Here is a 27,844-nt window from a genome sequence, read left to right as displayed (position 1 = left end):
GGTCCCTTAGCTACTCCATTTTTCACTCAGGTCGACTCAATGATGGAGAACTTTATACAGCTCATTCAATTAAGCCTGAAATGTGAACAACAGATCGAAGCCAACGAAAACGATAAAAAAACATTATTCCCATCTGTTATTTCAACAGGTAGTGTATGTTGTAAAGTGTTGTCATGATTTGGTGTTACAATGAAAGTCATATTTTAAATATGTCAGTTTTTTTTTCTTTTTACAGTTATAAGGTTCATCATATCCATGAATAAAATGCCCTGGAATTCCTTATTAATTGTAAGACTGCAAACCAATCGTATGATTTTTCTCTTGAAATGATTTTCTTCATTCATGTCACATACCAATATATATAAGTTTGTAAAATCTCACCTGTACAGAAAAAATAATAAAGTGTTTGTCAGACACAGCAAAAAGTTCTGAGTAAAAACTTCAAAATAAGTAATTAGCAATTTTGTCCTCTTGGTTTCTGTTCCTTGTGTCCTGTGAGAGAATCCACTTATGGTTTGATGATGTCTTAACACATTTTTAGCTATGTAGTATTTGTTCCAACATTCGCATATATGTAGTTCTTGACACTGCATAATATAATTAAGTAAATTATACATTTTGCACCTTGAAGTCCAGTAGCATGTATAATTAAAAGAAAACAGCACAAGTGATGTTTATGAAGCTCTAGACCTGGTTTTCGTTGTATGAAACTTGTCAATTTTTAATGGTGTGTATTCCTGAAGATCCTTGTTTAACAAAACAGTGATGCTACAAATTCTTCAATTAATTTATTTCTATTACACATGTAGCCCTGTTCACTTTTTTAAAAGTCATATAGAAGAATTATCGGGATGGTCATGTTCTTCAGTGTCTCTCAGGTTACGTCATCCAAATAAATCAAGACTGACATTTTCTCTAATCTGTCTTCTCAGGTTGAGTAATTCACAGAAGACTCTGCTGAACTTTTTTTTGTAGATTTTGTTTATCTAACACAGAGTCAGATCTCTTTAATCAGTTAGAAGAAGGCTAGCATTTGATTGTATGTATCAGTGCTTCCCATCCATAGATCAGCGACGGTGAGAATGTCACCTTTTTATCTGATTTATATTGATGTAGCTGTCTGTCTGGTTGTAAACTTTGTGACAGTTCCCTGTGTGTGTGTTAGTTACTATAAGCTAGAGCTGGGTCCTTATTCCATACATTGCCATTTCCTTGTAGACTGTTTTGATGATTGAAGTATGTCAGCCATTACAACATCAGAATTCGCAAATTCAGGTGAAGATTGTTGTTCAATCCACACCTATTGCAGTGTTTTTTAGGGAGCTGTGATCAGATAGATTATACTGTGCTACCGTGTTGTAGACAAGACTTTTCCTAGTAATTACTCCACAAGGCATTTGAAATGTCTCTTACATTCTTACATGCGTGTTCAGTGAGGTAGCTGCCGGTTACTGACAGGAAACCCACCCTAAAAACACTGAACAGTCATATATATGTGAACAGACTTGTGTACAGGTTTACTGTCAGGTAAACAGAATATTTGGCATCATTTTTACATGGTACAATATTTTTAAAGTATTTCCTTTGGAATCAAACAAGGGATTATATTGTACTTTGAATGGCAGACAATAAAAAGTCAAACATTATGATGATTTAGTTGAAATTTGATAAGAATTATACCGCATTTATATATAGATGTTCCTTACCAACTCCACCCGGTAACCCAAAGACGACATTTTAAAAACAATGTTTATCAGCTTTCATCACAAATTTATTGTCCTCGTAATGTATATAAACACTGAATCATATTTGTTGTCAGTTTATCATCAATCAATGCATGATACGGAGGGAGTGTGCGAGAATAATACTGCATTGAAATCTCTACCAAAACACCTAGTATATAGACCAACCAGGACACAGGTAACAAACTGGTCTACAACAAGTCCATATAAACACTACACTGATCTCTTATGATGAACAAAACCATTCTACAAATGTCCACTAATTATAAGAAACAAGTAGTAGTCAAATACAAGACAAATTCAATCATCTGAAATACTATTTGGAAACAGCTTTCAATGCAGGCCTCCTCGCTGTATGGTTTCAGAATTATGAAATAAATACAGAAACAACAAAAAGCATCAAATCAATAACTATACTTTGTGTTTACTGAAAGACCAGGACTCCAGTTGATTAAATCTTTTAACCTAGTCTTTTGATCTAATATCCAATAAAAACTATTATGTGCCTGTGGCTAATGATACAAGTTTTCTTAAATCAAGCAAGATAATAATCATTCTGGTTATATTGCTTTAACATAGTTCAATCCGTAGCATGTTAGTCCGTCTTTATTTCCAATATTGTCACATAGATATCTATAAATGAAAGCTGTATATTAATGAGACCGTTGTCTAACTACAATGTATTTGAGTGAAAGGAATCATTTACTTTCTGGATTATTTCATGAGAATGTAGTCACTTAGAATTCCTACCAAAAAAAAAAAAAAATGATTTCCACAGGATGGGCTAAACCTGACCGACAAACTGATCACAAAAAATTCTGTTAGAATATTGGTATCGTGACACCATGCGCACAAATGATGAAGAAAAAGAGAGAATTCTACCAGATTTCCTGTTGAAAATGAGAAAGCAAAGCTACTAAGGAGTAGACTTGTAGACAGACAGTGCATTAGTACTGTTTTAGTTACAGTCCTCTGTTAAATATTGCAAGGATATGTACAGTTCCAGAAGTCCACTCTCCCAAGATCTCTGGCGAAGAAGTCATGGACAGAATAGATCATATCTAGTATGTACAAATTTGTTACCATCACAGTGATCAATAATTCTCAAAATACACGCTTTCTATGAATATTCATCAACCTTGTAACAAATATTCATGCCACACACACATTACATGCACATACTGTAAATATTCACAATACCAATGCATACGAACGCTCAACATTCACGATACTCATCCACAAGAGGTCAACAATTAAAACAAAAAGGGACATCATCTATCAAAACATCTGTCAATTGACTGACTGCTATTTCAACATTCTGCCAACTTTTTATGACATATTCAGGCTGAAAATGTCAAAACTGCTAAACATGCAAGATTAAAATACCAACCAAATACCCAGTGAAGAAATCAAGCAGTTTAACATGTTTCTTTCTCATCTTTTTTCCCCTAATTTGAAAAAAAAAAAAAGATCTTATAGAGTTAGCAACTTGCAGTTATATTAAAATTATTATTCTTTTCATTTTAATTATTAGTGTTCCATTTCATTTAATCCAGGTTTGTCCTAAAGTTAGTCACATGTAAAAATGGAAGTTTGTGTTCTGAGCCTGGAAACCCACAAGATGATCTGCTAAGAACATTACTGGATAAAATAATGTCATAACCTTTGACCTTTTTGTCATATTCTGATGTTTAATTACATGATCATGTATATTTACCTCTATGAAGTCTTAATATACATCATACGGTCTTAAAAAAAAAAGGTCACCTCAAAAATCTATCTGACACTCTTTCAACTGCTCTTTAAGATAATACTGAAATATCTTGTATATATCAGTATACACTTTTTTCAAGATGGAGGAATTTGGTGACAAAGTTTCAAAGACCTCACTGTTAAACAGCTTATACATCATACACATACCTCATCAATACACTGCCACACCAAAGGAAATAACTTAGCATGTTAAAAACAAAATCAGCACATTCATACAGCCTCACTTAAACATTCATAAAATTCAAACTTTCAAAGTTTTGCGTTGTGAAAATCAGGTACACTTTCTTTCATTCGTAAATATCTGTTGCTGATGGGCGATTCAACACATAAAAACATCCTAAATCTACAAGTTCACAGATGTTTACAAACTTTTCGTGTGGGGGAAAATTATAGGAATTTCATTTCAAATTAAAGTAACAATGAAACTTATAAAAATAGCTTAAACTCCACAAAAGATTTCAAATTTAAAATTATCACTGTGATAAAGTTTACAATAAGGCATTAATTATCATTCCAAACCATTTGGCAACATTGCATGAGTCTAGGCTTCATAACTATCAGTAAGAATGACAGTATATATATCTTTTAACTAGCTTTTAATATTCGTCACATACCATACAAGACATTTCTAAATGCTTAAATGAAGTCCTACTACAAATGTTTCAAATTGTACAATGACACCCTAATTGTTGTGTCTCTTTGACAAACAATGCATGGTTCTTTTAAACACCAGACTAAGATTAACCCTGGAAGTGCTAATTATCTGTAGGACATGACTTTCATCTGTAAGACACATGAAAGTTCACACTCGACATGCCAATTTTCTGAAAGACATGACTATTATTTATAAAAGACACACGAAGGTTCACACTAGACATGTCTGTTAGGCGATACTAGACACATAAGTGTACTAGACAAATCAGACATTGATGGTTCTAAATAAAACAGAATATAAGTGATCTTGTATGATATGAATTAAAACTGTGGAGAAATAACCCCAAATTGACTATATGGATATATATTTCATTTTGCAGAACATGCTCAAAATACAGAAATAAAATCTGAAATATGGGATAATAAAACAAACAAGGCATCTCATTCAGACCAAGTAACAGAATCAACAATATATATACATTTATATTTGCAACATTTTCGTACTGTGTACAAATCACATTTGTTGTAATATACAAAACAGAAACAAACTAAATTGCAGATTTTTGCTAAGATTGAAGGGGAGGTAACTTAATATTACACTGTTCTGTCTCAAGTGAGGTAATAGTGAACATTGTAATGAACAGTACAAAGTGTTAGTTATTTTCAAGAGGTTTCTAATTAATATAAATCCTTGAATAGAGACATATAAGACTGCATACAAATTTTTCTATCTAGAATTTAGAGGTGAACAGATTTTCACTGTTTCAGGGTATATGTATCCTATTAACACTAGGGAGAAGAAACAAAGTTAGGTTTCAACAGGCAAAATCATGTTGATCATTCATTATGCAGGTGTAAATACTGTACAGTGTTTCAAACCTAGGAGCAAGAGTAATAGGGGAGGTTTTTTTTCTAACACTATACAGTATAACAAAAATCTAATTTGTCTCAATAGTGAAGATATGATGTAAAAACAGAACTGTACATTTACACTTGGGTAGGGATAAAACAACGAAATCAACACGACACACACACTACAGGGTTTTACATGTTTTGTTTGTGTGTGTCTGGACATGAAAGCCCATTGTACTATATAAAATCTTCTATATATCTGTTACATACGGTGTGCAATACCAACAATGATACATATAACAGTTGTCACCTCAACACAACATTATCAATTCTGGTTGTCAAATATTTCCATACAAAAATAGTACTCATTCATTATTTCGCAGTTGTCTTTACTTATGATCAAATATATCTAGCACTGAATCATAATGCCTGGTGTTTCTTTTCAAGCATTTGTACCTTTATCATGTTTAACAGTACAAGGGCAGGTATTTTTACAATAATTTGAAGAGAAATGAGTTGAAGGTTTATTGCAAGTGCAAAATAAAGATATAATATATGCAACTGTTAACAGATTGATTTATAAAACAATTGTAGAATATCAGTTTCTATTAAAATCCTGAATCATATTTTCCACAATTTTGTATTACCTGGGAAAAATTAAATTTCTAACCTTGTTCACCACTGTTTATTTAGAAGTCAAAGCAAATAAGGACCTTATAAATACTTGAATCTGACAAAATTTTCTCAATCACAAATCTGTGACATCATTGAATTTGATTCAAAATCTCTGACATAATTATATCTATCAATCCTAATATTATGGAATGGATCATTCTGACGTTACACTGAATTCACACAATGACCGCCTTGGATATTTCTGTCTGTAACTGACCAACCAACACAATGATCCACATTACAAGATTCATGTTTGAATTCTCTGAACTTTCAGATTCTGTAGTAGAATGATATAACGGAGGAAAACTTATTTTGAGCAAATATAGATAATCTGTGTCCTGCATAGAATATTTCCTACTGATGATAAGCAAGACCTTTCACACTTGGATTTCAATACCTCACCATACTCTACAGACAAGTTCTATCAACATTTAAAACAAAGGCAAATGCATTAAAAAGGACCCGGTACAGTTATGCTATATATGTAGTGCTGGTATATAGAAACAATTCATTCATTTCAATCTCGCGCAGAAATAAGAAGAGGTTTCTCCTATGATTCTATGTACAAATATGCCAAAAACTTGTCTTTTATTATCACCAGTTGTTTGCTTAACTAAACATCACTCTTGTCCAAAACCTTCTGTTTCTTCAATTGCCATTGTCAATTTTTCCACTAACTGTTCATAGGTCCTGTAAGGGGGTAAATCTAATCGGTTAAAGCAGGTGTGACTGCGTGGGAGCCAAGTCTCCTTGCCTACTTTCTCTATACAGAATCGCTGTGGACCATTACTTCCTATAAACAACCAAATTGAATACACATTAGGTATATCATCATAAGATAAACGGAATTGTTCAACGACTGAAATTTTCAGTTTATAGCTTCAAAGTTATAATGTTTAAGCTTTAACCTAAACAAAACACAAAATAATAAGTCATATTTCAAACAGTTAAAAAATAAGAGGCAAAATTCACCAATTTCTATATTTTTATTAATTTAATATCATTATCATTAAAAAGAAAAAACTTCATCAACTTAAACACCATAAACTATAATTATGTACATAAACATACCCATCAACTCAGCAAACCCTCCTACAGGCAAACGACACGTTCCAGTTACAAATTGCATCAGTCGTGTACGCTTCTCATTATCAATTTCTCTCACAAACTGAAACAGACAACAAATCAGGTGTTATCTCCCTTACACTGGAGAGTCTGTATGCAGTTTATGGCTTTCTGCCATGTAGACGTAAATTGTATTGGAATACATTCCAAATGCTTGTAACTTTTCCATGATTTTGCTCAATTCAATCATAAGGCAATCTATACATATTTTAGAAATCCATCCACCAGTACGATAATGCCTTCCATTAGGAGATATATTTACTGCATGTTTCTCTTTGACATATACCAGTCTGCTAAATGAAGGATGTAAAATTCAATAAATGACCCAAGGGGAGGTGACCAAATTTCTTACCTTCCAGAACCAGACAACTTGTTTGGAGTTTCTCTGATAGTGTCTATAAATAGTATTCCTCTCCCAATCATCCACATCTACCTCCTGCATGCCACACAACATCAACTGGAAATATCAATAAACATATCATTCAAAAAACAATATATAATTCAATATATAAAACATAGTCAGGACAACAAAATACCTACACCATTCAAACAACAAAATCAATCACCTCTGTGTGTGTTGTTGACAGAGTTATCTAAACTGGACAGTAATAATCTTGAAGTTGCCTATCATATTTGGGGCTGACGTCATGAACTGTACACAGTGCATCATCATTTACATTGGATTAAATATGTGCAAAAATTTATTGTGACACGATTACTCTACACAACCCTTACTGGGAGTGATGACTTTGTGAGCTCTATTTTCCTTTATATTTTTCATTGGTCATAAGCAAGTGTGAGAAAAACAAGTTACCCAATTAAAAAAACACAGGAACTTTTCCATATGCTTGAGTCATTTCTTGTATTTTACATTAAAGATATGGATAGTACAGGTGACTTTACCTCAAGCTCCCTCTCATCAAAGTACTGGAGCCACTGGAGTGGCACCACCTCACTGAACCCATCCAGGAAAGCCTTGGTCTGGTCCTCAACCCCTCGCTGGAACCGCCAGTTAGTCATCAGACTGATTAAATAAGAACAAGTTCAAGGTTAAACTAACCAATATAATACAATGGTAGCACAGAAAAATTAAATTATTCAGTTGTCATCACTGCACAAAATAAAATTTCTCAAACCTGAAAGGCCACCTCTATATAAACGTATTTGGGTCAATAAGGTCACTTTTGTTTTTCTTCCTGGTGTATCACAATTCATAGTAACTGAACCTCTATATAAAGTCATCCTCTCTATCAATAATTACTTAGACTGACTGAAAAATATGATGGTTTACATCCGTTATGGCTTTTACAATCAAAACATCTTTTCAGAAACATTTTGTATGACCTGTTTTAGATTGAAGTGACTTTATATCCTGGCATAACCTACTTGATATACTCCTCTTTGTTTTCCTCTGTGACCCGAATGTCAGCACCACCCTCCTTCAGATCATGTTGCTCTATCTTGCCCAACACCTCAAAGTCAGAGCTGAAGAAAAGCTCCAAACCACATTCATCTATGTTGTTGTCCCTGAAACGTTACACATGGCCAGTATAATAAATGATCAAAGAAGGTTAAGTCAGTCATGGTACACTTGACTGAATTAAAAGAAAGCCAAGCATTGACACAAATCATTATCAGAAATAGGAATTTTGCATTTCTTGAATGATTATCTCTGATAAACAGAGTGATATATGTTCTGGTATAATAAATGATTTGTAAATACTACCCAATTATCTCTTGCTTTCTTGGTTTATGTATGTAATGGAATGTAACTATTTTTTCTTAACTATAAGTTCAAGAATATCCAAAGAAAAATACAAACATTAAAAAGAAGTAATTTAGGAAATGCAGAAATGTTTTTCATACACTCTGAATTTATGAGATAGTACTGTATAAGTGCACACAGATGTTATTTTCTTGTATAATAAAAACCCTTTCCCTTCTTGGAATCAGTGTTTTTGTGTTTGTTGAGCCTCAGTATTTTGTGTTTGTCCTTGACCCTAAGTGGTTTTGTGTTTGTCCTTGGCCTTCATTGGCTTTGCATTCTTCCTTGACCCTCAGTGGTTTTGTGTCACCAATGAGTTTATTATAAGGTTATTGATTTTTTGACATAAAATATGTAGTTATGACTTGACATTATAATACCATAAAGGAAGTTGAACATGGCTGTGTCTTTTTTCTTTATATTCTGCATGCTTCAATGGTTTATTTTACATGGAATTTTGAGACAATCGCCATAAAATCAGACATTTTATCTGCAGATCTTGTAGCACCTATACTTACTGTATCCAAGTTAGGGAGTTAAAGAACTCCGGGTCTATTGTTTCAATGTCTGTCAGGTGGAGTTTCTTGTTAAGCATCCTCTTATAGAAAGGCAGTGTAAATCCACTGTCAATGAACTTTCCATGATACAGGGCCTACAACATTAAGTCACAAACTCTTTATTACATCAAGTTACATACTCTATAACAGTCAACAAGGATTAAAATTTCCAACAGAAATATTCTAGTGCTTCAACTTGTAACAATAATTTGACATTATCGGAAATGTGCGAGTGACATTTTCAGTAATTATTGTCAAAATGTTTGAGATTGTGATTTTACTTATCACCGAAGTCCAATTATTAATTTTAAAGCACTCACCATGGCAATAAATCGTCCAATAAACCTGAAGTATACGAGGTGGTCAGGGTTGACATTCGACGCAGCATTTATCTGTAGGCTGTAGTTACTGTGACTGGCATACTCAAACAGGCAATACATGGGATTCAGTACGTCATGTGATAGATGGAAAAACCACTCCCTGAATGAGTCAATGATATCCTCATATACATACATACAAAGTACATCCAAACTGTAGGATTTGTTTATTTACTACCCTAAGTAAGGTTATGTAACATTTGAAATTAGTTTCAGAGGTTTGGATTAATCTTGATTACAATATAAAACAGTTAAAATCATCTGTTATCCTTCATATCTCATCTTAACAAGAACACAAACTTAAATTTACATACGTCTCTATATAATCAATACGACAGTCATTGCATCTGAGTTACCGTAAACAAAATTTCCAGATCAAATCGTACATAGACCTTAAGCTTAACCCTGGAATCAAGGGCTCTAATGTTAGAGTTCTGGGCCTGGTAGTCAGATAACCGATTTATCCGATATTACCCTGCCCTTGGTACGTCCTGAGATTGGGAATCGCATAACATTGGCATTAAATATCTCTAGAATTCTAACATATTCCAGTTTCACAATTGCATCTTTCCTTACACCGACTGATTACGTGTGTTGCCAGGGTCCGATCACTGGTTTGTGGTTTATATCTATCTTTGTGATTCTGATGCTTCATTTTATCACTGATCAATAAACTGTTTTTTAGATATATTAATAACCAGTTAGACAAATATCACTGTCACCGTTTATTGTTGTAATAATCTTATAAAATATTGCCTTATTCATTGGAACTCTATCTTCTGCTATCATAGCTACAAGGCATACCATAGTTACACAAGAGAGCAACTGACTTAGTTTTTTAAATAATTACAATAGCCACAATAAGTATGAAACTATGTAAATATATATATATATACATATTACACTGAACAGCACTTTTGTTGCATTTACGGTGTTATGAATACAAGGAGATACAGACATATTCAAAATGTAGTGCTAATGCATGCTACATAGAACATATATGTATCCTATTGCATTCATACTATCATAAACTCTTTATCTTGTGATACATGTAGATAAGTAGATTGTGGATAAGAATTTGTGACAGAATGTTCCAGCATCATAATGATAGAAAAGAGGCTGAGTGACATGACAGGAAGTTCAAGTATCACCATAGCAAGAGACTGAGTAACATGACAGTATGTTCCAGTGAACTAGTAACATTATCTAGTTATATAATTAAGAACCATGACAATATGTTCCAGTATCACTATGGTAACACTGAGACTGTGGTATCCAGTATCTCTATTATAACTCTGAGTAACATGACAGTATGTTCCAGTATCACTATGGTAACACTGAGGTAGTGGTATCCAGTTTATCTAGTGTATCTCTGAGGCTGAGTAACATGAAAGGAAGTTCCAGTGTCACTTTGGTAACACTAAGTATGAGTAACATGAAAGGAATGATGAAATGCTTCAATAAAGTATCTTGGTAAGCTTTCCTTTTTTGTAACAGAAAATAAGTAACCACAGATAGGTGTTTCTGCATGTGGTAATACAACTGACAGCAACCATATACAATGATAGAGTTTAAAAAAACCACCAATAACAAGACTGTTTGATGCTGTACTAATCCATGTATGTTGTCCTATTCATGGTATTAAAAATTACTTTGAAATTTTCCAAAAGTTTTACAGAATACACCAATCATACAATAAAGTAACATGCTGAATTAAAAGCTCATCTGTGGTTGATCACTGCTCATAAATTGAATTCTGAGCAGAATCTTCCCGAAATGTCACAACATACAAGAACATATATCAAACCTGTACTCCCTCTCAAACCACAATCAAGTGTTCTTTGTCTCTCAAAAAGTATATGTTACAATTCATGTTCTGAATTGTTGGGTTTCATCTGGAGATACCTAGGGTGTCTGAGTATCTGATGCAGGAATCTGACTACCTGGTACAGGTATCTGACTACCTGGTACAGGAATCTGACTACCTGGTACAGGAATCTGACTACCTGGTACAGGTATCTGACTACCTGGTACAGGAATCTGACTACCTGGTACAGGAATCTGACTACCTTGTACTGACTACCTGGTACAGGAATCTGACTACCTGGTACAGGTATCTGACTACCTGGTACAGGAATCTGACTACCTTGTACTGACTACCTGGTACAGGAATATGATTGCCTGGTACAAGAATCTAACTACCTGGTACAGGAATCTGACTACCTTGTACAGGAATCTGACTACCTTGTACTGACTACCTGGTACAGGAATCTGACTGCCTGGTACAAGAATTTGACTACCTGGTACAGGAATCTGACTACCTGGTACAGGAATCTGACTACCTTGTACTGACTACCTGGTACAGGAATCTGACTGCCTGGTACAAGAATCTGACTACCCGGTACAGGAATCTGACTACCTTGTACTGACTACCTGGTATAAGAATCTGACTACCTGGTACAAGAATCTGACTACCTTGTACTAATTACCTAGTACAGGAATCTGACTACCTGGTACAGGAATCTGACTACCTTGTACTGACTACCTGGTACAGGAATCTGACTGCCTGGTACAGGTATCTGACTACCTGGTACAAGAATCTGACTACCTGGTACAGGAATCTGACTACCTGGTACAGGAATCTGACTACCTTGTACAAGAATCTGACTACCTGGTACAAGAATCTGACTACCTTGTACTAACTACCTAGTACAGGAATCTGACTACCTGGTACAGGAATCTGACTACCTTGTACTGACTACCTGGTATAAGAATCTGACTACCTGGTACAGGAATCTGACTACCTTGTACTAACTACCTAGTACAGGAATCTGACTACCTGGTACAAGAATCTGACTACCTGGTACAAGAATCTGACTACCTGGTACAGGAATCTGACTACCTTGTACTGACTACCTGGTATAAGAATCTGACTACCTGGTACAAGAATCTGACTACCTTGTACTGACTACCTGGCACAGGAATCTGACTACCTGGTACAGGAATCTGACTAACTGGTACAAGAATCTGACTACCTGGTACAAGAATCTGACTACCTGGTACAGGAATCTGACTACCTTGTACTAACTACCTAGTACAGGAATCTGACTACCTGGTACAGGAATCTGACTACCTGGTACAGGAATCTGACTACCTTGTACTAACTACCTGGTACAGGAATCTGACTACCTTGTACTAACTACCTAGTACAGGAATCTGACTACCTGGTACAGGAATCTGACTACCTTGTACTGACTACCTGGTACAGGAATCTGACTACCTTGTACTGACTACCTGGTACAGGAATCTGACTACCTGGTATATACAAAAGATAATTACCTGGCTACACCGCCGTAATCCAGTCCTTCCTCTCCCTTGAAAATAATATAAAGTCTTCTTCTCAGGTCGTATGGCTGTAACCTCATAATCTACAAAAGAGAAAGTCTGTGTTGATGGAATGTGACACAAAGACAGCTTAACCCTACTAGTGTTGATATTTGGGTTGTGTACTTGAATTATGAATATACTGTTGCAGATAGAAGTTTTAAAAACAATGAAGCCATTCTTTTGAATGTTGGTCTGATTTTCAAATATTTATATTTCAAGTTGGAATCTTTGATTCAACTTTATGTTACTCTTGGCTGGATAAACAAGACTGTAGATACATATTTTGCATCTTATGAGAATATCATGATGTTGCTTTAGTGGCATGTTGACATACATTCACACTTAACACTGACTCAGATAACACACACTGAGCTGTACATTAATCAATAATATGATACTTGTATCCACAAGAGTCATAAGGAAAAGCATACATCCACACAGAGGAAACTTTTATCTCAATGATATATATTCAGATATCTACAACTAATGAAAAGCTGTCAAATTATACTGAAAAAAAATGCTATCAGAAACCTATTAAGTGGTATTATTTCCTTATACCATGCTTCTTTCAAATATACGTTTTAGCTAATTTATACAACATCTAAATATAAAACACTCATGATCTTTCATTTTCAAAGCCATCAATTCCAGGATAGACCATGGAAAATGAAATTTAATTTAAGGTAGGTATAAAGAATAAAGGAAGACTCTTGGATTAAATTTTGGCTCACAACCTCCCCCAAGACTTGACATTAACCTCACTGCTACAGCCATGGGTAGATTGTAATAATCCTGTGTATCTACCTATGACAACACATTACTTACAATACAAATACTTGATACAAAACTGTAAAATGAATGGTATGACCATGAAATCATGACATTTGTAATGAAGGTTTGCTTTAGTGTATATATATATATATATTGATACTGTACCTGTGCAAAAGAGTCCTCAAACAGGTTGTCCCTGGATACAGTAATCTTAACATGTCCTGATAGAGCATTTGAAGAACACAGGTATCGGAACTGCCCCAACTTCCACCGGAAACTTCTCTCGTATTGTATAGGTACACCAAATGCACCTTTGGGACTGAAATACAAATTGCAAGCTAGTTCATGATGTGAAGAAACACAAAAACATTAAAAGATCGGACGACAGCAAGAATCTAAATCTAGAAAAAGAAGCTTTCAGGGATGCTTCAAGGTAATATCAGTGTGGAACCAATGGCTATAAACACAGTAATACTGTATTGTTATGTGCTCCCAAGACAGCATGTTCCCTTTTTATACATCTAATCTTTACAATATTTGAAAATGTAAAGGTGAAATGTGGTGACAAGTGGAGAGAGATGCAAAACACAGACACTTAATGGAAGGCATGAAGACAAGGATATATACAGCATGTGTATTTGTACTTAGTGCAGGTTTCTTATCTTTGAATGCACACCTTTGACCCCTTGTTATGGCACATTTACACAAAACTTTTACTTTCAATCTTTATTGGCTTATTTTTGTTGACACTGTTCTGAAGATACCTTGGAAACAACCTAATTATAGTTGCAAATCAGATTTGAACTTAAATGATATAATGTTTTTCCAGGTAATATAAGACAGAACAAGCATCAATTAAAACACACCTCATTCAGATTTGTTCTCCACCAATCTCCACTAATTAATAACAGCCATTTTCTTTTCTTTTTTTTTAAAATACAAAATAAAATATTTTATGATGTCAATAATACCAGTCGAATATGACAAACCAATTATACCTGAATCTGAGTCAACAAGAAATAAATGATCTTGGTCAGATCAACACTCACTTTACATCTTTAACACAAGAGTGCAATACTCCCATACTCGAATGTCTCCCTTACACCAGCCATCAGGCAGGTGATGCATACTCCATCCTTCAGTTACACATACACTACAGAAGCATTATTTCAGTCACTGAAAATGACTCCTTTATTTTACATGAACAAATTTACTATGTGCTGTGGTAGACCAATTAGATTAGTACTGCAATATCATGCTGTCTTAGTGCTTCAAGTCATCCTCTGTTCCCCCACTTTGATATAAAGGACTTTCCCGATCATTACTGCAGCAAAGTCTTCGGTGATGTATGGGGGAGTGCATAATGTTCAATGTGTGTTGTGACAGTGTGTGGAGAGACAGAGATCTGGAATTACATGACTCAAATTGCTGTGAGATTACAGTATCTATGTACTAGTCACTCCTGGACCTAAACACAATCATTATCCTCTTTTAACACATCACACTGGGCCTTTCATTACACTGTAGCCTCAGTTTCAAAGTGCAAAGATCCCATGAGCCTGCATCCCTCACATGGTATTCAATGCTGTTTTCAAACAACTCATTTTAAATCATTGATATTTAAAGTTTTGTCTAATAATAATTCGATGTGGAATGCAGTTCAAGGTCATTTCTTTTTCTGAAACTTTGATGAGCTTTGTGCAAGGAACCTATCAGCCAAATATCTTGATTCTAGATCTTTTGGTTTTTGAGATGTCAGTTGAATGTTTTATAACTTTGACTAATGTTCCAGGTAATATCCTTTCACAAAACCTGTTGGGCTACCTCCAAAGAGTATGATAGCCAATCGCTATTATTTTAGGCATTTTGGTTATTGAAAAGAGGTTGTTTAAAATGTTGTAACTGATTTGACCCCTTTAACTTTGAATATGGGTCATGGTCATATGTTTTCACAAATATTGATAGGCTTCATCTAAGAAACATGGAAAGAAAAAAAATCATGATTCTAGACCTTTTGGTTATTGAGAAGAAGTTATCTGAAAACTTGAAAAAAAATTACCCCTGTCACCTTAAATATAGGTTAAGGCTATTTCATTTTTCAGACTTTGTCACACTTCAACTGCAGAGTTTTTTTTGCCAAATATCATAATTCTAGACCTTTCAGTTATAGAAAAGTCACCTTAAAGGAAAAGCTGACCTGGACAGCAGCCTTATAAACCTTATTAAGACATAAAATAGAAATCTCATTTCTAAATTGCATATACAATGTAAAGGACATAAAATTTCATATAGAACAGAAACATGATTTTCATCTTATATCAACTTATAAAGGACAAAAGATATCATATAGAACAGAAATATCATCATTAACTTTAAATACAAACTTTGTAAAGGACAAGATATCATATGAAATAAATATATCATGTTTATTTTGTACAAATCTTATAAATAACAAAGGATACCCTATAGAATTGCTACTTAATATCTCAATATTATGGCATATTGAAAGTATACAAATGACTTCAGTTGATCAGCGATTTATGAATATCTACACTAATATAAACACAACTCCTGTTAATACTTATGACTGGAAACCTAAGGTTAAAAATAAACTTTTAAATCTTGGAATTATACCAGTGTAAATTTACCTAGCCTGAGATCTATTGACAATGTACTTTGTTGATATATTTTTCTCGGGTCAGTATGTCTTTAAAAGACTTAAAATTCTTTATGACACATCTCTTAATAAAAAAAAAAGTGTTACTAAGAAAAAGAAAACCAAATGAGAACAACATTATTAAGATAATATCATTGTATACATTTTGCATGAATGATTATTACTGTAGAAGTTGGTTGCCTAAATAGCCATTCAGCTTTATCCTAAAGCATTCCAAAGCAACAATGCGTGGAGAAGAACAAGTCTGTCACATAGCACAATTTTGAATAGTTCAGCTAGTCCCAAATAAGTAAACAATGTTTTCTTTTTTAATTATTTTGAGAGAAAAAGAAATCAATTCAGAAATAATTACTGGAAAAGTAAACAAAGCCAAGGAAAAGGAGCTTTAAATATGTATGTAACTCATACATGTGTATAGTCAGTGATCTGCTCAATACAACTCGACTGGCACGTTTGGTCATGGCAACACCCAAATATTGACACCGACACGCACTTAGGCACACATGAACACACCATGTTTTTTCTCCAATGAAACATGACGTGTCTTTTCCAGGCAGTTAAATACAAACATGGTTTAAAATTGATGAAAATTATGTGGTTCAACTATATGCAGGAAAAATATCTCTCCATGGAAATCATTCTTTACAATATAGATGGGACAAAAATTTGAAATTACTTTTAAAAACATGAAGTTTTGCTGTGTTATTTCATTGAAGAATTTTAAAGTTTATATAATTTAAGCTATCAATGCTTATACAGGTAGGTAGCTTATGTCAGCTCAGGTGAGACGATTATAATACCTCAGGTTTATATATCCAGCATGTCCTAGATACTGCCCTTCTCTGTATTGCCAACTGGATTATATGACAACTCTTTGCCTATTAGAATCAATACACACTCACCTACATCTACAATGTAGTATAACTAACTACTTATGTAAGCCTCCATAGCTCAGTGGTTAGAGCACTGGTCTTGTAAACCAGGGGTCGTGAGTTCGATCCTCACTGGGGGCTGATAAATTCCTTTTTTTTTTTTTTTTTTCCCTCCACCTCATTACCTTCTACTCAATTTATATAAGAGAGCTCCAGTATGAAATGCAACATACCATACAAATATCTTTAAAAAAATTAAAAAAAAAAAAACCCCAATGTATTCAACTTATTCTGCTAACCTTTAAGTTCTTTTTTTTTTTTTTTTGAGCTTAATGTCCTTGTTCCGGTTATAACCGAGCCTAGGACACTCAACCTTTAAGTCCCTCAAAACAATCTTTATAAACAGCGATTCCCTCATATAGTGATCTCTAAGCTATTGTTCCCTCATACAGTGATCTCTAAGCTATTGTTCCCTCATACAGTGATCTCTAAGCTATTGTTCCCTCATACAGTGATCTCTAAGCTATTGTTCCCTCATACAGTGATCTCTAAGATATTGTTCCCTCATACAGTGATCTCTAAGCTATTGTTCCCTCATACAGTGATCTCTAAGCTATTGTTCCCTCATACAGTGATCTCTAAGATATTATTCCTTCAGGACAGTGCCGTCTAAAACATCAGTCCTTCAGGACAGTGCCGTCTAAAACATCAGTCCTTCAGGACAGTGCCGTCTAAAACATCAGTCCCTCTGGACAGTGATCTCTAAAACATCAGTCCCTCAGGACATTGATCTCTAAAACATCAGTCCCTCTGGACAGTGATCTCTAAAACATCAGTCCCTCTGGACAGTGATCTCTAAAACATCAGTCCCTCAGGACATTGATCTCTAAAACATCAGTCCCTCACGACAGTGGTCTCTAAAACATCAGTCCCTCAGGACTGTGATTTCTAAAGCATCAGTCCCTCAGGAGAGTGATTTCTAAAACATCAGTCCCTCAGAGTATAAATCTCTAAAACATCAGTCACTCAACACAATCTTTTATAAACACCAATTCCCTCATATAGAGATCTCTAAGATAATCCCTCAGGGCAGTTACCTCTAAAACATCAGTCCCTCAGGGCAGTTACCTCTAAAACATCAGTCCCTCAAGGTAGAAATCTCTAAAACATCAGTCCCTCAGGGCAGTTACCTCTAAAACATCAGTCCCTCAAGGTAGAAATCTCTAAAACATCAGTTTTTCAGAAAATGATCTCTAGGACATCAGTCAATCAATATGATGACTGATCAGATATACTTGCAATGTGAAAATCTGAACAATAAGTTAGAAATCTTACAAAATTCTTTCTACAGACAGAATATGACACCTTGGAATTACATGTGTTACCTATACTAACTCAAGTGGAAAGATGGCTGATTGTTCTATACCCATGTTGACAATTAAATGGGTGTGTATCTGCTATAGCATTATTACTAAGACTGAATCAACCTCATTCAATATTTGTGGATTTTGGAATCCAGCTTGAGCAAGACAGTTGTGCAGTAAGCATACAATGGACCTGTTTTGTCAGAATCTAATAATTCCTTAAAAGATATAGTCATGATGCCTTTGGAAAAGGTCTCAGCAGTATCATTAAAAATACATGTACTTGGCCGAGTATCAAACATGGATAACAGAGGTTAGCAGACAGAATACCAGGTATTTTTCATAATTCATCAGCCAATTGGATCAGAGGGGCCTGATACCGAATATAAACATGAATCTGGCTGAGCATAAAAGTTTAGAGAGGTAAAAGGCCGAATAAGGCAGTTGCAATGAAATTTGATTTTCTTTTCATAGATATCATTGAATACCATCATCCAATCACAGAGCAGAAAACAAATTAAATATACGTGGAACTTGCCAAATATACAACCACTGCAGTGGAAGTTGGTTTAAAAAAAAAAAGGAAATCTGTGCAAGTTTCATGAAATTTAGATAATTCCTTCTGAAGATGATATGTGGAGAAGAATCCACAAATCTGATCACAGCACCTGCTTTTGCACAAACATATTATCTATGTTGGATACTTTGGTAACAAAATGAGGAATAAGATGTTTGCTTCAATGAAATCTACTTTATTTTGAAGCGTAAAGAACTAGCCAATTTCTATTGTTTAACGAACCGAAGATTCTCAATCAAAGTAAATCAGTTTGCAGGGACACATCTATTATTGTATACCTCATGTAAATAGGATGTTGCATCATTTTCCATTTCATACTAGGTTAATGAAACAAGTCATGATGATTTCATTTAGCTAGTTTATGAAACGAAATTTCAGAGTTTCTTAAATAATAACAAAAATGGAGACAAAGGTAGGATTATTTTTTTTCAAACAACCTTTATATAAGAAAAACTTCCAAAACATGCTTTTTCACATTATTTTGAAGTCATCTCAGTGTTATATCCCAAGTCTCCATAGAAATGTCATTATCTATTTTGCAAGAATATGTGTCATAATTATCCTACCTCAGTGCCACAACAGATCATGTATCACTAGTAAATATATTACATGGAAATATCCATTGATTAACAGGACAATCACATGATGAAAAGTAGAGTAATGAAAAGCCAACAAATTGGTTCACTATTGAATAACAGCAGTACTCACCCTTTCGATGGTCCTCCTCTTGGATCCTGGAATGTAGTAGATTTTGTTTTATGATCCACAAAGTAGCGGACACCTTCTGCCGTATACCTCATCTCCCAGCCCTCTGGTAGGGGGTCTTCCTGGACGATACTGAAACCAAGATATTAACAGTTGTTAATTTAATAGTTAACAGGTAATGTTTACCTGGTATCTCTCAGAATATCTGGTTCTCTATATCAGTTACCGATGGTCCAGCATTGAATTCATTTATAGGACTAATACACAGTGAAGAGAAAACAAGACTGATTTTCTTTGATGTCACTCACCCTTGTGTCCTTGGATCCTCCCACTGTGTTGTTCTGTTTTTATGATTTACAAAGTATACTCGACTGTTGGCATCTACTCGCTTCTCTGTAACACAAAAATACACTCAAATAGAACATTTTTCAAAACGTAGCATTCAGTGCGATTTCCTATATATTTGTCTTAGAGAGCACAAATAGTTACAAATACAGTGTATATAATTGACATGTAATTTACATGCAAACATTTTGATTCTGCCAAAACAAATTACCAAAAATGAATAAATGGCACTCTTCGTATTTTTACGTAATGTTATAACTTACCCCAGCCCTCGGGGAGTGGTCCTAGGGGGTCATTCTCCTGAGTGACCTGTGCTGGGTTGGGGAACAGGAAACGATTCTGCAGCTGTTCCAGGGCTATAGAGCGATTGTTGCGCCACTCCTGCCACTGTTGATAGTTGTTGACCATGTCTATATTTGGGCGTTGCCATGTAGTTGTGCGAGTGTTATGATCAACATAGTACACCCGACCACGGGGGTCTACTCTCCTCTCCCAGCCTGGGGGTAGGGCCTGAGGTCTTTCCCACGTGGTAGTTCGTGTGTTGTGGTCCACATAGTATGGCCGGGAGTGCCCATCTGTTCTCATCTCCCACCTGAAATACACAATGCTTATAATGTAAATACTTCTTCAACAGAAGAGAAGATTTGTTTTAATATCTGAAACCTTTCATGGAAATCTATGTTTTCATTTTTATTTCTATAAATATGATCATCCTTTAAGATTGATTTCTGACTTGTAGTTTTGCTGACTCTCTCAACAGTCAAAACATAGGAGTACTAATACTATAAAACTATAGTTTATCATACCTGGTCTACAAAACCTGAGAACAATGAATCACTTACCCAGGGGGGAGAGGTTCGTTGTTTGCCGACTGTTCTGTGGGCGGTGTTCCTGGCGGTGGACCCACTGTCTGGGGACCTCCTGTTGTAGGTGTAGAGGCCGCTACTCCTGCAGCCCCTGATCCTGAAGTTGCATTGGAAACAACACCATTCTGTTGTGAGGTTGGTGTGGGGGCTGTAGTGTTGCCACCTGAACAGACAGATACCAGTGAGAAGCTATTTATTTATTTAACAGGCTTAACTTCCGCTCTTACGGCCTTTCCACCTTTCAGAAGACAAGAGAAATGCTAGAACACGGCCATCATAAAGACAAGATGGTACGTGTGACTCTACATATTCCCCTGAATCTAACATTATACCCCCTTCCCAATTTTTTTCAAAAAGTAAGTACTTGTATGTTTTCCCCTGCACTATGCCGCCGGGTGCCAATACAACGCCACTGAATCAAAGCCAGGAGGATTAGCTAAACACAGCACAATGAAACTCTTGTTATTCTATTAGTAATTACCTGGTATTGACCTCTTCATACCATATAAACATGATAACATTGGGAGCTACATACTCTTTACTACACTTTCAGAAATATTAGACTCTGCATAAAAGCTGAAACTGACAGACAATTGTTGTGATTACTTTATCTAGAAATATAGAGTCCATACAAAAATGAGAAGACCAAAACCATATTCAGAATATATGCCGTTAATTCCAAGTTGTTTAATTTTGTGTCAGAGAGCAGCCTTGAAATTTCAATGACTTGATTAAAAAAACACATAACAAATTACAACAATAAATAATTTTTTTACAGGGTAGTTTGTTACAACTCAAATATGTCAAACAGTTATATAAAGAAGCAAATTATGAAGACAGTACTGGACATTGATAAGAAATTACAGTAAATTTTTTTTTTTTTTTTTTTGACTGTAGTTAAAAAAAAGCCAAACATAATCCAGCAGAATGCCAGCTGACTAAGATCATGCATCCCTAGTAAAGCTAGAACATTTGGAATCCAAACATGCATTTATGACTGAAATTTGGTGGCAAATTGTACATGAAGTGATATGAAAAAGCAGCAAATGTTACCTGAGGCATAGCTTGGAGGTGAGGTTGTACCTATACCTGTTCTTCTATTGGGATCTACAACAACAAATCCCCTCCATTAGGTACAAAATGTTACATGTCTAAATCTACACATATACTCCTCAATCAAATCATCATTATGAACAAAATCAACACTGCAAGTAAACTATTTTGAAAGTCCTTATGAGATGTCCAAATGTAAAATACATGCCTTCATTTGGTATCAATGTAAAAATGAGTACATATAAAATTATAGTAAATCTCCATTGGGTACAATTTCTCAAGTGTAATGAATTTCTCCATAAGGCACAACTGTCTTTCTGCGAATTCCTCCATCAGTGCAAATAACTAGATCTGTTGTGGTAAAATGTCTACATCTTCATTTCGGTTGACTCCCTCTTGAATACATCTGAAGAAAGTTATTTCATTGCTCGTAGTTTCAATGGTCAGGATCTTTGTTTCGTAATTTTTTCAATCTGGTGCCTCTGGATTTCTTCAAAAGTCAATTTTTTTTACATCAATCTCAGATTCCTCATCTGAAGTCCTTTTTTGTTACACAAATGGCAAAATTATTATATATATGAAATCTCCCATGTTGTCCAACAAATGTCTCAATAAATCATTATGTTCAGTAAATCAAAGAGTTCATGTATAATATATTTCCCCTTACTGTTTACAAATTTCTAAATCTACTTGTACTATAAGCATTTAGTTAAACATTGAAAATTTGCATATCATTGCAAATGGACCTAAATCTTCAAGCCACCATTAATCCAGCATCTGATAAGAGCACGAAATATAAGTCATTATAATTCATGGCCATGCCTTCAGCATGACTTCATGACAGAACACAGAAAAGAATACTTCATTATACACATGCTGGATCCAATTGTTCCAACTGAACTAAACCGGAGAAGCCAACTGACAATTCTTTTGTTCATAAATGTTACTCTTACTGGCTTTCTAATTGATGTGAATTGCAAATTTTGCTGCTCAACTGGACTCAAAAAACAGTTAATATTGGTTAGTGGGAGGCTAGCATGCTAGTTACACACCAGATATTGTTACTAGGCTTTTTATCATCAGATTAGTTCAAGAGGTAAAGGCACATGTCTAAACAGCAGTTAAACTTGAGAATCAGCAAATTCTTGGTAGGTATCCAAAATGTTTGTGACTACGATCAACATTTGTCTTTGATAAACAGTTCATACAATGTACAAAACTGTACAATACACCCCAGTACGTAGTTATTGTAAAATGATTTTATACTTGTGTTTACAGTAACTTAAAAATGGCAGAAAATGGCCAAATGTCTAATGAAGACTGAATTTCAAAACTTTAACAATATTTACAAGACTTGTCAAGATTTGCTGATACTTAAGTAGAGAAAGAACATATAGAGGATGATTTGTGTGAATCTTACTAGCAGCACTGGCTGCAGGGGAGCCAGCTCCCTGGGGATGGGAGCCCTGCGAGCGGTTGGGGGGCGGGGGAACAGGAGGGGCAGGGCCACGAGAGTTACGGGTGCGGTTGCGGCTGTTACCGTGGGTACTGTTACCAGTGTTGCTACTTGGGACCTGCCCTGTGAAATGAAACAAACAACAGCAACAAAGTGAAATGAATGATACAACTCTATATATACAGATCAAACAAACCAATGTTGTGAATATCACAAATTACAAAGGGTTGACTTATTTCATCTTCTATTATGAAAATGACTTCAGAATTTTGATGGTTAGCAAAACTATTATGTTATCAAATCTATTCATATGAAAACATTTAAATAATTTTTTTTGTATATTTTTTGTGATAAAGCATGCATTGATTGGCACTTTCAATCACTGAAACCAATATTCATTACATTCTAGAACTCTTAGTAGAGTTCAAATCATAGGGAGACAACTACAGGAAAGTGTGTCAATATCTCTTGTGATTGCTTTTGTCCTGATGCCCCAGTGTGATCTTAGAGAATCTATGTGGCATCTGAACTCCATCTTTCTAACCAAAACTATCTTCACAAGTAGATTCAAACAATGAATTTATCATCAAAACTAGAAAGTTAAATCTAATTTTATACTTGTTAGAATGACAGTCCCCTGTTGGACTTACCATTAGCCTGTGCCTGCGAGTTTCTACTGATATTCCGACGTGGAAACCGTGTCATATTAACTTCCATCCCATGAAATTCCACATGTACCTCACCAGTTTTACCTTTACCTTCAATGCTTACTTCAAACGCTTTGCCCGTATGATTCACTGAAAGATAAAAATGAACAAATGTATCATCCCATGTACAAATGACTACATATTTTGGTCTGCTTGACAAGTTATCATCAGAGCAAGCTGATTTCTAATGAGCACTTTGTACCATCCTTACTTTTGTCTTTGACTTCGCTGATTTCTAATGAGCACTTTGTACCATCCTTACTTTTGTCTTTGACTTCGCTGATTTCTAATGAGCACTTTGTACCATCCTTACAGGTGTCTTTGACTTCGCTGATTTCTATTGAGCACTTTGTACCATCCTTACTTTTGTCTTCGACTTTGCTGATTTCTAATGAGTACTTTGTACCATCCTTACATTTGTCTTTGACTTTGCTGATTTCTAATGAGTACTTTGTACCATCCTTACATTTGTCTTTGACTTTGCTGATTTCTAATGAGTACTTTGTACCATCCTTACATTTGTCTTTGACTTTGCTGATTTCTAATGAGCACTTTGTACCATCCTTACATTTGTCTCTGACTTTGCTGATTTCTAATGAGCACTTTGTACCATATTTACATTTGTCTTTGACTTCGCTGATTTCTAATGAGCACTTTGTACCATCCTTACTTTTGTCTTTGACTTCATACTACTCTGACAATGCCTTACAGTGTATGCTCTCAACTGATTACTTCACACATGATACTGTACATATATTAATTATCTTGCAATCAAATTTTAATGCGCTATCACTTTAGTAAAGAAGTGCAATGAAAAATTAGCATACAATTTTGATTGTTCCATAATCATCATTCAGTTGCAATTAGTACAATCATTTTCTAGCATGATACTTTCAACATAAAAAATCACTGCAATAAGACTACTGCTAAACCATGTCTACAGTACAACGTCATAACTACTTCTATACATAATTTGTTTATGGTCACTACTACAAGCATTTGCAAAGTTTGTCCTTTGTGCATGATGCATTCCAGAGGACATGGCATGTAGCAGAAACAATCTGACATAAACCAGACGAATTCCGATTATTTGACTATGTTAAAAATAAATATGCTTGTGACACGAAATTAACTATATCAGAATCCAATTTTTAAATCATGTTATTATATACTTATTTTGTCTGCAAATGACACCTATGTTTCATGATATGTACAAGCATCACAAAGGGTACAAGCCATGTTTACCGAACATCCACTAACTTCAAAAGATACAGGAGTACTTTTCTGTGAGTACAGAAATAGTTCAAGTGTTATATTTACATTTTTTGAAGCAGATCAATATTTACTGAACAGAAACTATAGGTTAAAATTTTGTTCAGTAAAACAATGGCAAAAACATCAGCATCAATAAATGTCAAAATGCACTAGATGTGCTTGGCCCAAGGACAACTTACATTTGCCATGGTTCTCTAACAGAATGGCATGTAGCTCTATAGTATTAGATCCTATTAGAGTGGGCGCACGTATCGTGTTCTGACTGAACACCTTTATCTCTATCTTTGAATATGGGGTGACCAATCTGCAAAAAACCAACATCAGAAAGAAAATGCAATATGCAAATAATACAGTTATTTTTCTGAAATCGGAGAGATTACAAAAAATCCTGTACATGGCAAAAAAGTAAGACACACGAGTGATTTAACCTCACTGAAATGCTGTACATGTATTTATCTGTCTGCCTAAAATAATAGACACAAGGCCTCCTAGACATAATAGTTAACATAAGGTTATCGAGCAGCCTCTGGAGATTGAAACCCATCGTTTCATTAAATATTCAAGGAGCTAATTAGTCAGTGACATATATACACAGGACCTTTGACAGCATTCAGATTGGTCACTGTCTGACAAATGCCACAATGGGTCAGTGACTGACAAATCTATATATCAATCTATGTTCAACTACTTCACATTGTGCTAAATATCTTCAACCAACCGTATTATGATTACAATAAATGCTCTGTTTTTAGAGTTCTTTTTCACTATTGATTGAATAAAATTCAATAAATTCAATATAATATAGGAAACCATTTCACAACTTCAACCTCTTAATTGTTCAGATTTTTAACCTTTTAACAGTTACCTACACTAAATTACGGAAGTTACTTGATAAAATTTCAGAATGAGCTACATTTAGACCCAACTTAAAATCACTGATTTAGAGCTTACAATGTGAAGTCCTCTTCCCATTTCGGAGTAGAAGTTTTCTTCGCGACATCGGTTTTCCTTGGTGGTTGTCCGTCAACACTTACTTCTGCAAATGTGTCTGGTTTTGAGGAGAGCAGACCACTGCTTGCAGTTATCTTAGCTGATTGTACTGGAAATAAAAAGAGGCAAATATTTTCATAATGTAATTATGTCATGTTACTTGTTATGAAGAACCTGAACTGTCAGCTGATTGGCAGATACAGAGCCTCTTGAAGTCAAAGTGAGTTATGTATAACCTCGCATGTAAATCTGTATATAATGCTTAGCAATATATGGGACACTTTAAGAATTGATATATGCATAGTAAGATGTAAATTTGGTCAATATTTCTCTACAACTTTTCTTTAATTGCTATTTTGCTGTCACTAATCATTAAACTGGGAACTTGACAAATGAGATCTAGATACTAACATATGTAATATTTCTGAAAGACTACCACTAATTAAATCTCTACTTCATCATGTCTGACTGCTGGAGATGCTTACAATACATTGCTTCACATTCATCATCATGAATACACCAAGATACAAGTTATTCTTTGTAACCAAAGTAACATGATATAGACAGATGTTCTATTTATAGGATCAGTGACCTAATTTTGAGAATTTTATCCTGTTATGTTCTGGGAATCCAGGTTTGTCTAAACTTAAGTACAAATTATTCTTGTATTGATGTTTTTCCCCCCTAATTCTAGTACCAGTAAATGATAAAACCTTGAAATCTGCCTGGAAAGCAGTTTAAAGCAAAGGTTTTGGTATCAAGAAATAAAACACAAATTGTCAAAGCATTACATAGGTTGATTAACATCATTTTACAAATTCAAGCCTTCATTTAAGTAGAGGGGACTACAAATATATACATGTACGTAGGCCATGGCCTACAATTGAATTGCACTAAATGACCGAACTTTAAATTGAATAAAAGAATGTCAGTTTCCTATCCCCATTCCTTTTCCTTGCTATTCATACAAATGAAATAAATATTTAACTTCTTTTTCCTATTTGTTTTAACAGCCAACAGCTATTGATTTTGTGTGAGGTCCATACTGCATTTAGCCGTCGCAATACAACACAATTAGGAATTGGCCTTTCACCTTTTTACAAGAGATATGTAACCGGAGCAATTTTTCTAATCTCCTGGTACCAATACATACCACGGCTGATAAAAAAATATCACTTGTACACTAAATATAGAAGTAACATTTGTTCTCAGAAGTAAAATATATCTGTCATTTGCTGAAGGAGACAATTGATTTATCAGATGAGCTGAAGTTAAATTC

General features: G+C 34.8%; 1 protein-coding gene and 1 non-coding gene across 5 annotated transcripts in view; one reads left to right on the top strand and one right to left on the bottom strand.

The window, feature by feature from the left end:
* Positions 1–1,749: 1,749 nt before the first annotated feature.
* The window catches only part of LOC132549490 (E3 ubiquitin-protein ligase Su(dx)-like), a 46,583-nt gene continuing 20,488 nt past the window's right edge, over positions 1,750–27,844 (bottom strand). Inside the window, exons 3-20 of one of the 4 annotated variants that reach the window (XM_060213429.1) lie at positions 26,527–26,674; positions 25,755–25,879; positions 24,244–24,390; positions 23,558–23,716; positions 22,138–22,191; positions 21,061–21,247; positions 20,482–20,810; positions 20,182–20,266; positions 19,877–20,005; positions 13,844–13,997; positions 12,860–12,948; positions 9,464–9,623; positions 9,105–9,238; positions 8,208–8,348; positions 7,725–7,845; positions 7,174–7,278; positions 6,768–6,864; positions 1,750–6,489 (exon numbers count right to left, since the gene is read on the bottom strand). In XM_060213429.1, the coding sequence (XP_060069412.1) occupies positions 6,317–6,489; positions 6,768–6,864; positions 7,174–7,278; positions 7,725–7,845; positions 8,208–8,348; positions 9,105–9,238; positions 9,464–9,623; positions 12,860–12,948; positions 13,844–13,997; positions 19,877–20,005; positions 20,182–20,266; positions 20,482–20,810; positions 21,061–21,247; positions 22,138–22,191; positions 23,558–23,716; positions 24,244–24,390; positions 25,755–25,879; positions 26,527–26,674 (2,537 nt within the window). In that variant the 3' untranslated portion in view covers positions 1,750–6,316. The remainder of the gene's footprint in view (positions 6,490–6,767; positions 6,865–7,173; positions 7,279–7,724; positions 7,846–8,207; positions 8,349–9,104; positions 9,239–9,463; positions 9,624–12,859; positions 12,949–13,843; positions 13,998–19,876; positions 20,006–20,181; positions 20,267–20,481; positions 20,811–21,060; positions 21,248–22,137; positions 22,192–23,557; positions 23,717–24,243; positions 24,391–25,754; positions 25,880–26,526; positions 26,675–27,844) is intronic. The other 3 variants (XM_060213432.1, XM_060213430.1, XM_060213433.1) reach the window with 3 other exon arrangements.
* On the top strand, positions 17,296–17,368 carry Trnat-ugu (transfer RNA threonine (anticodon UGU)). Its single transcript has one exon. It is a non-coding gene; the product is annotated as a tRNA-Thr (tRNA).

The sequence above is a fragment of the Ylistrum balloti genome, unplaced genomic scaffold (assembly GCF_031769215.1).
Source record: "Ylistrum balloti isolate Yb309-2 unplaced genomic scaffold, AGI_CSIRO_Ybal_v1 Utg370058, whole genome shotgun sequence".
Classification (NCBI taxonomy): Eukaryota; Metazoa; Mollusca; class Bivalvia; order Pectinida; family Pectinidae; genus Ylistrum; species Ylistrum balloti.
Note: the sequence above shows the minus strand (reverse complement) of the source record. Positions and strands in the feature narration are given on the sequence as shown.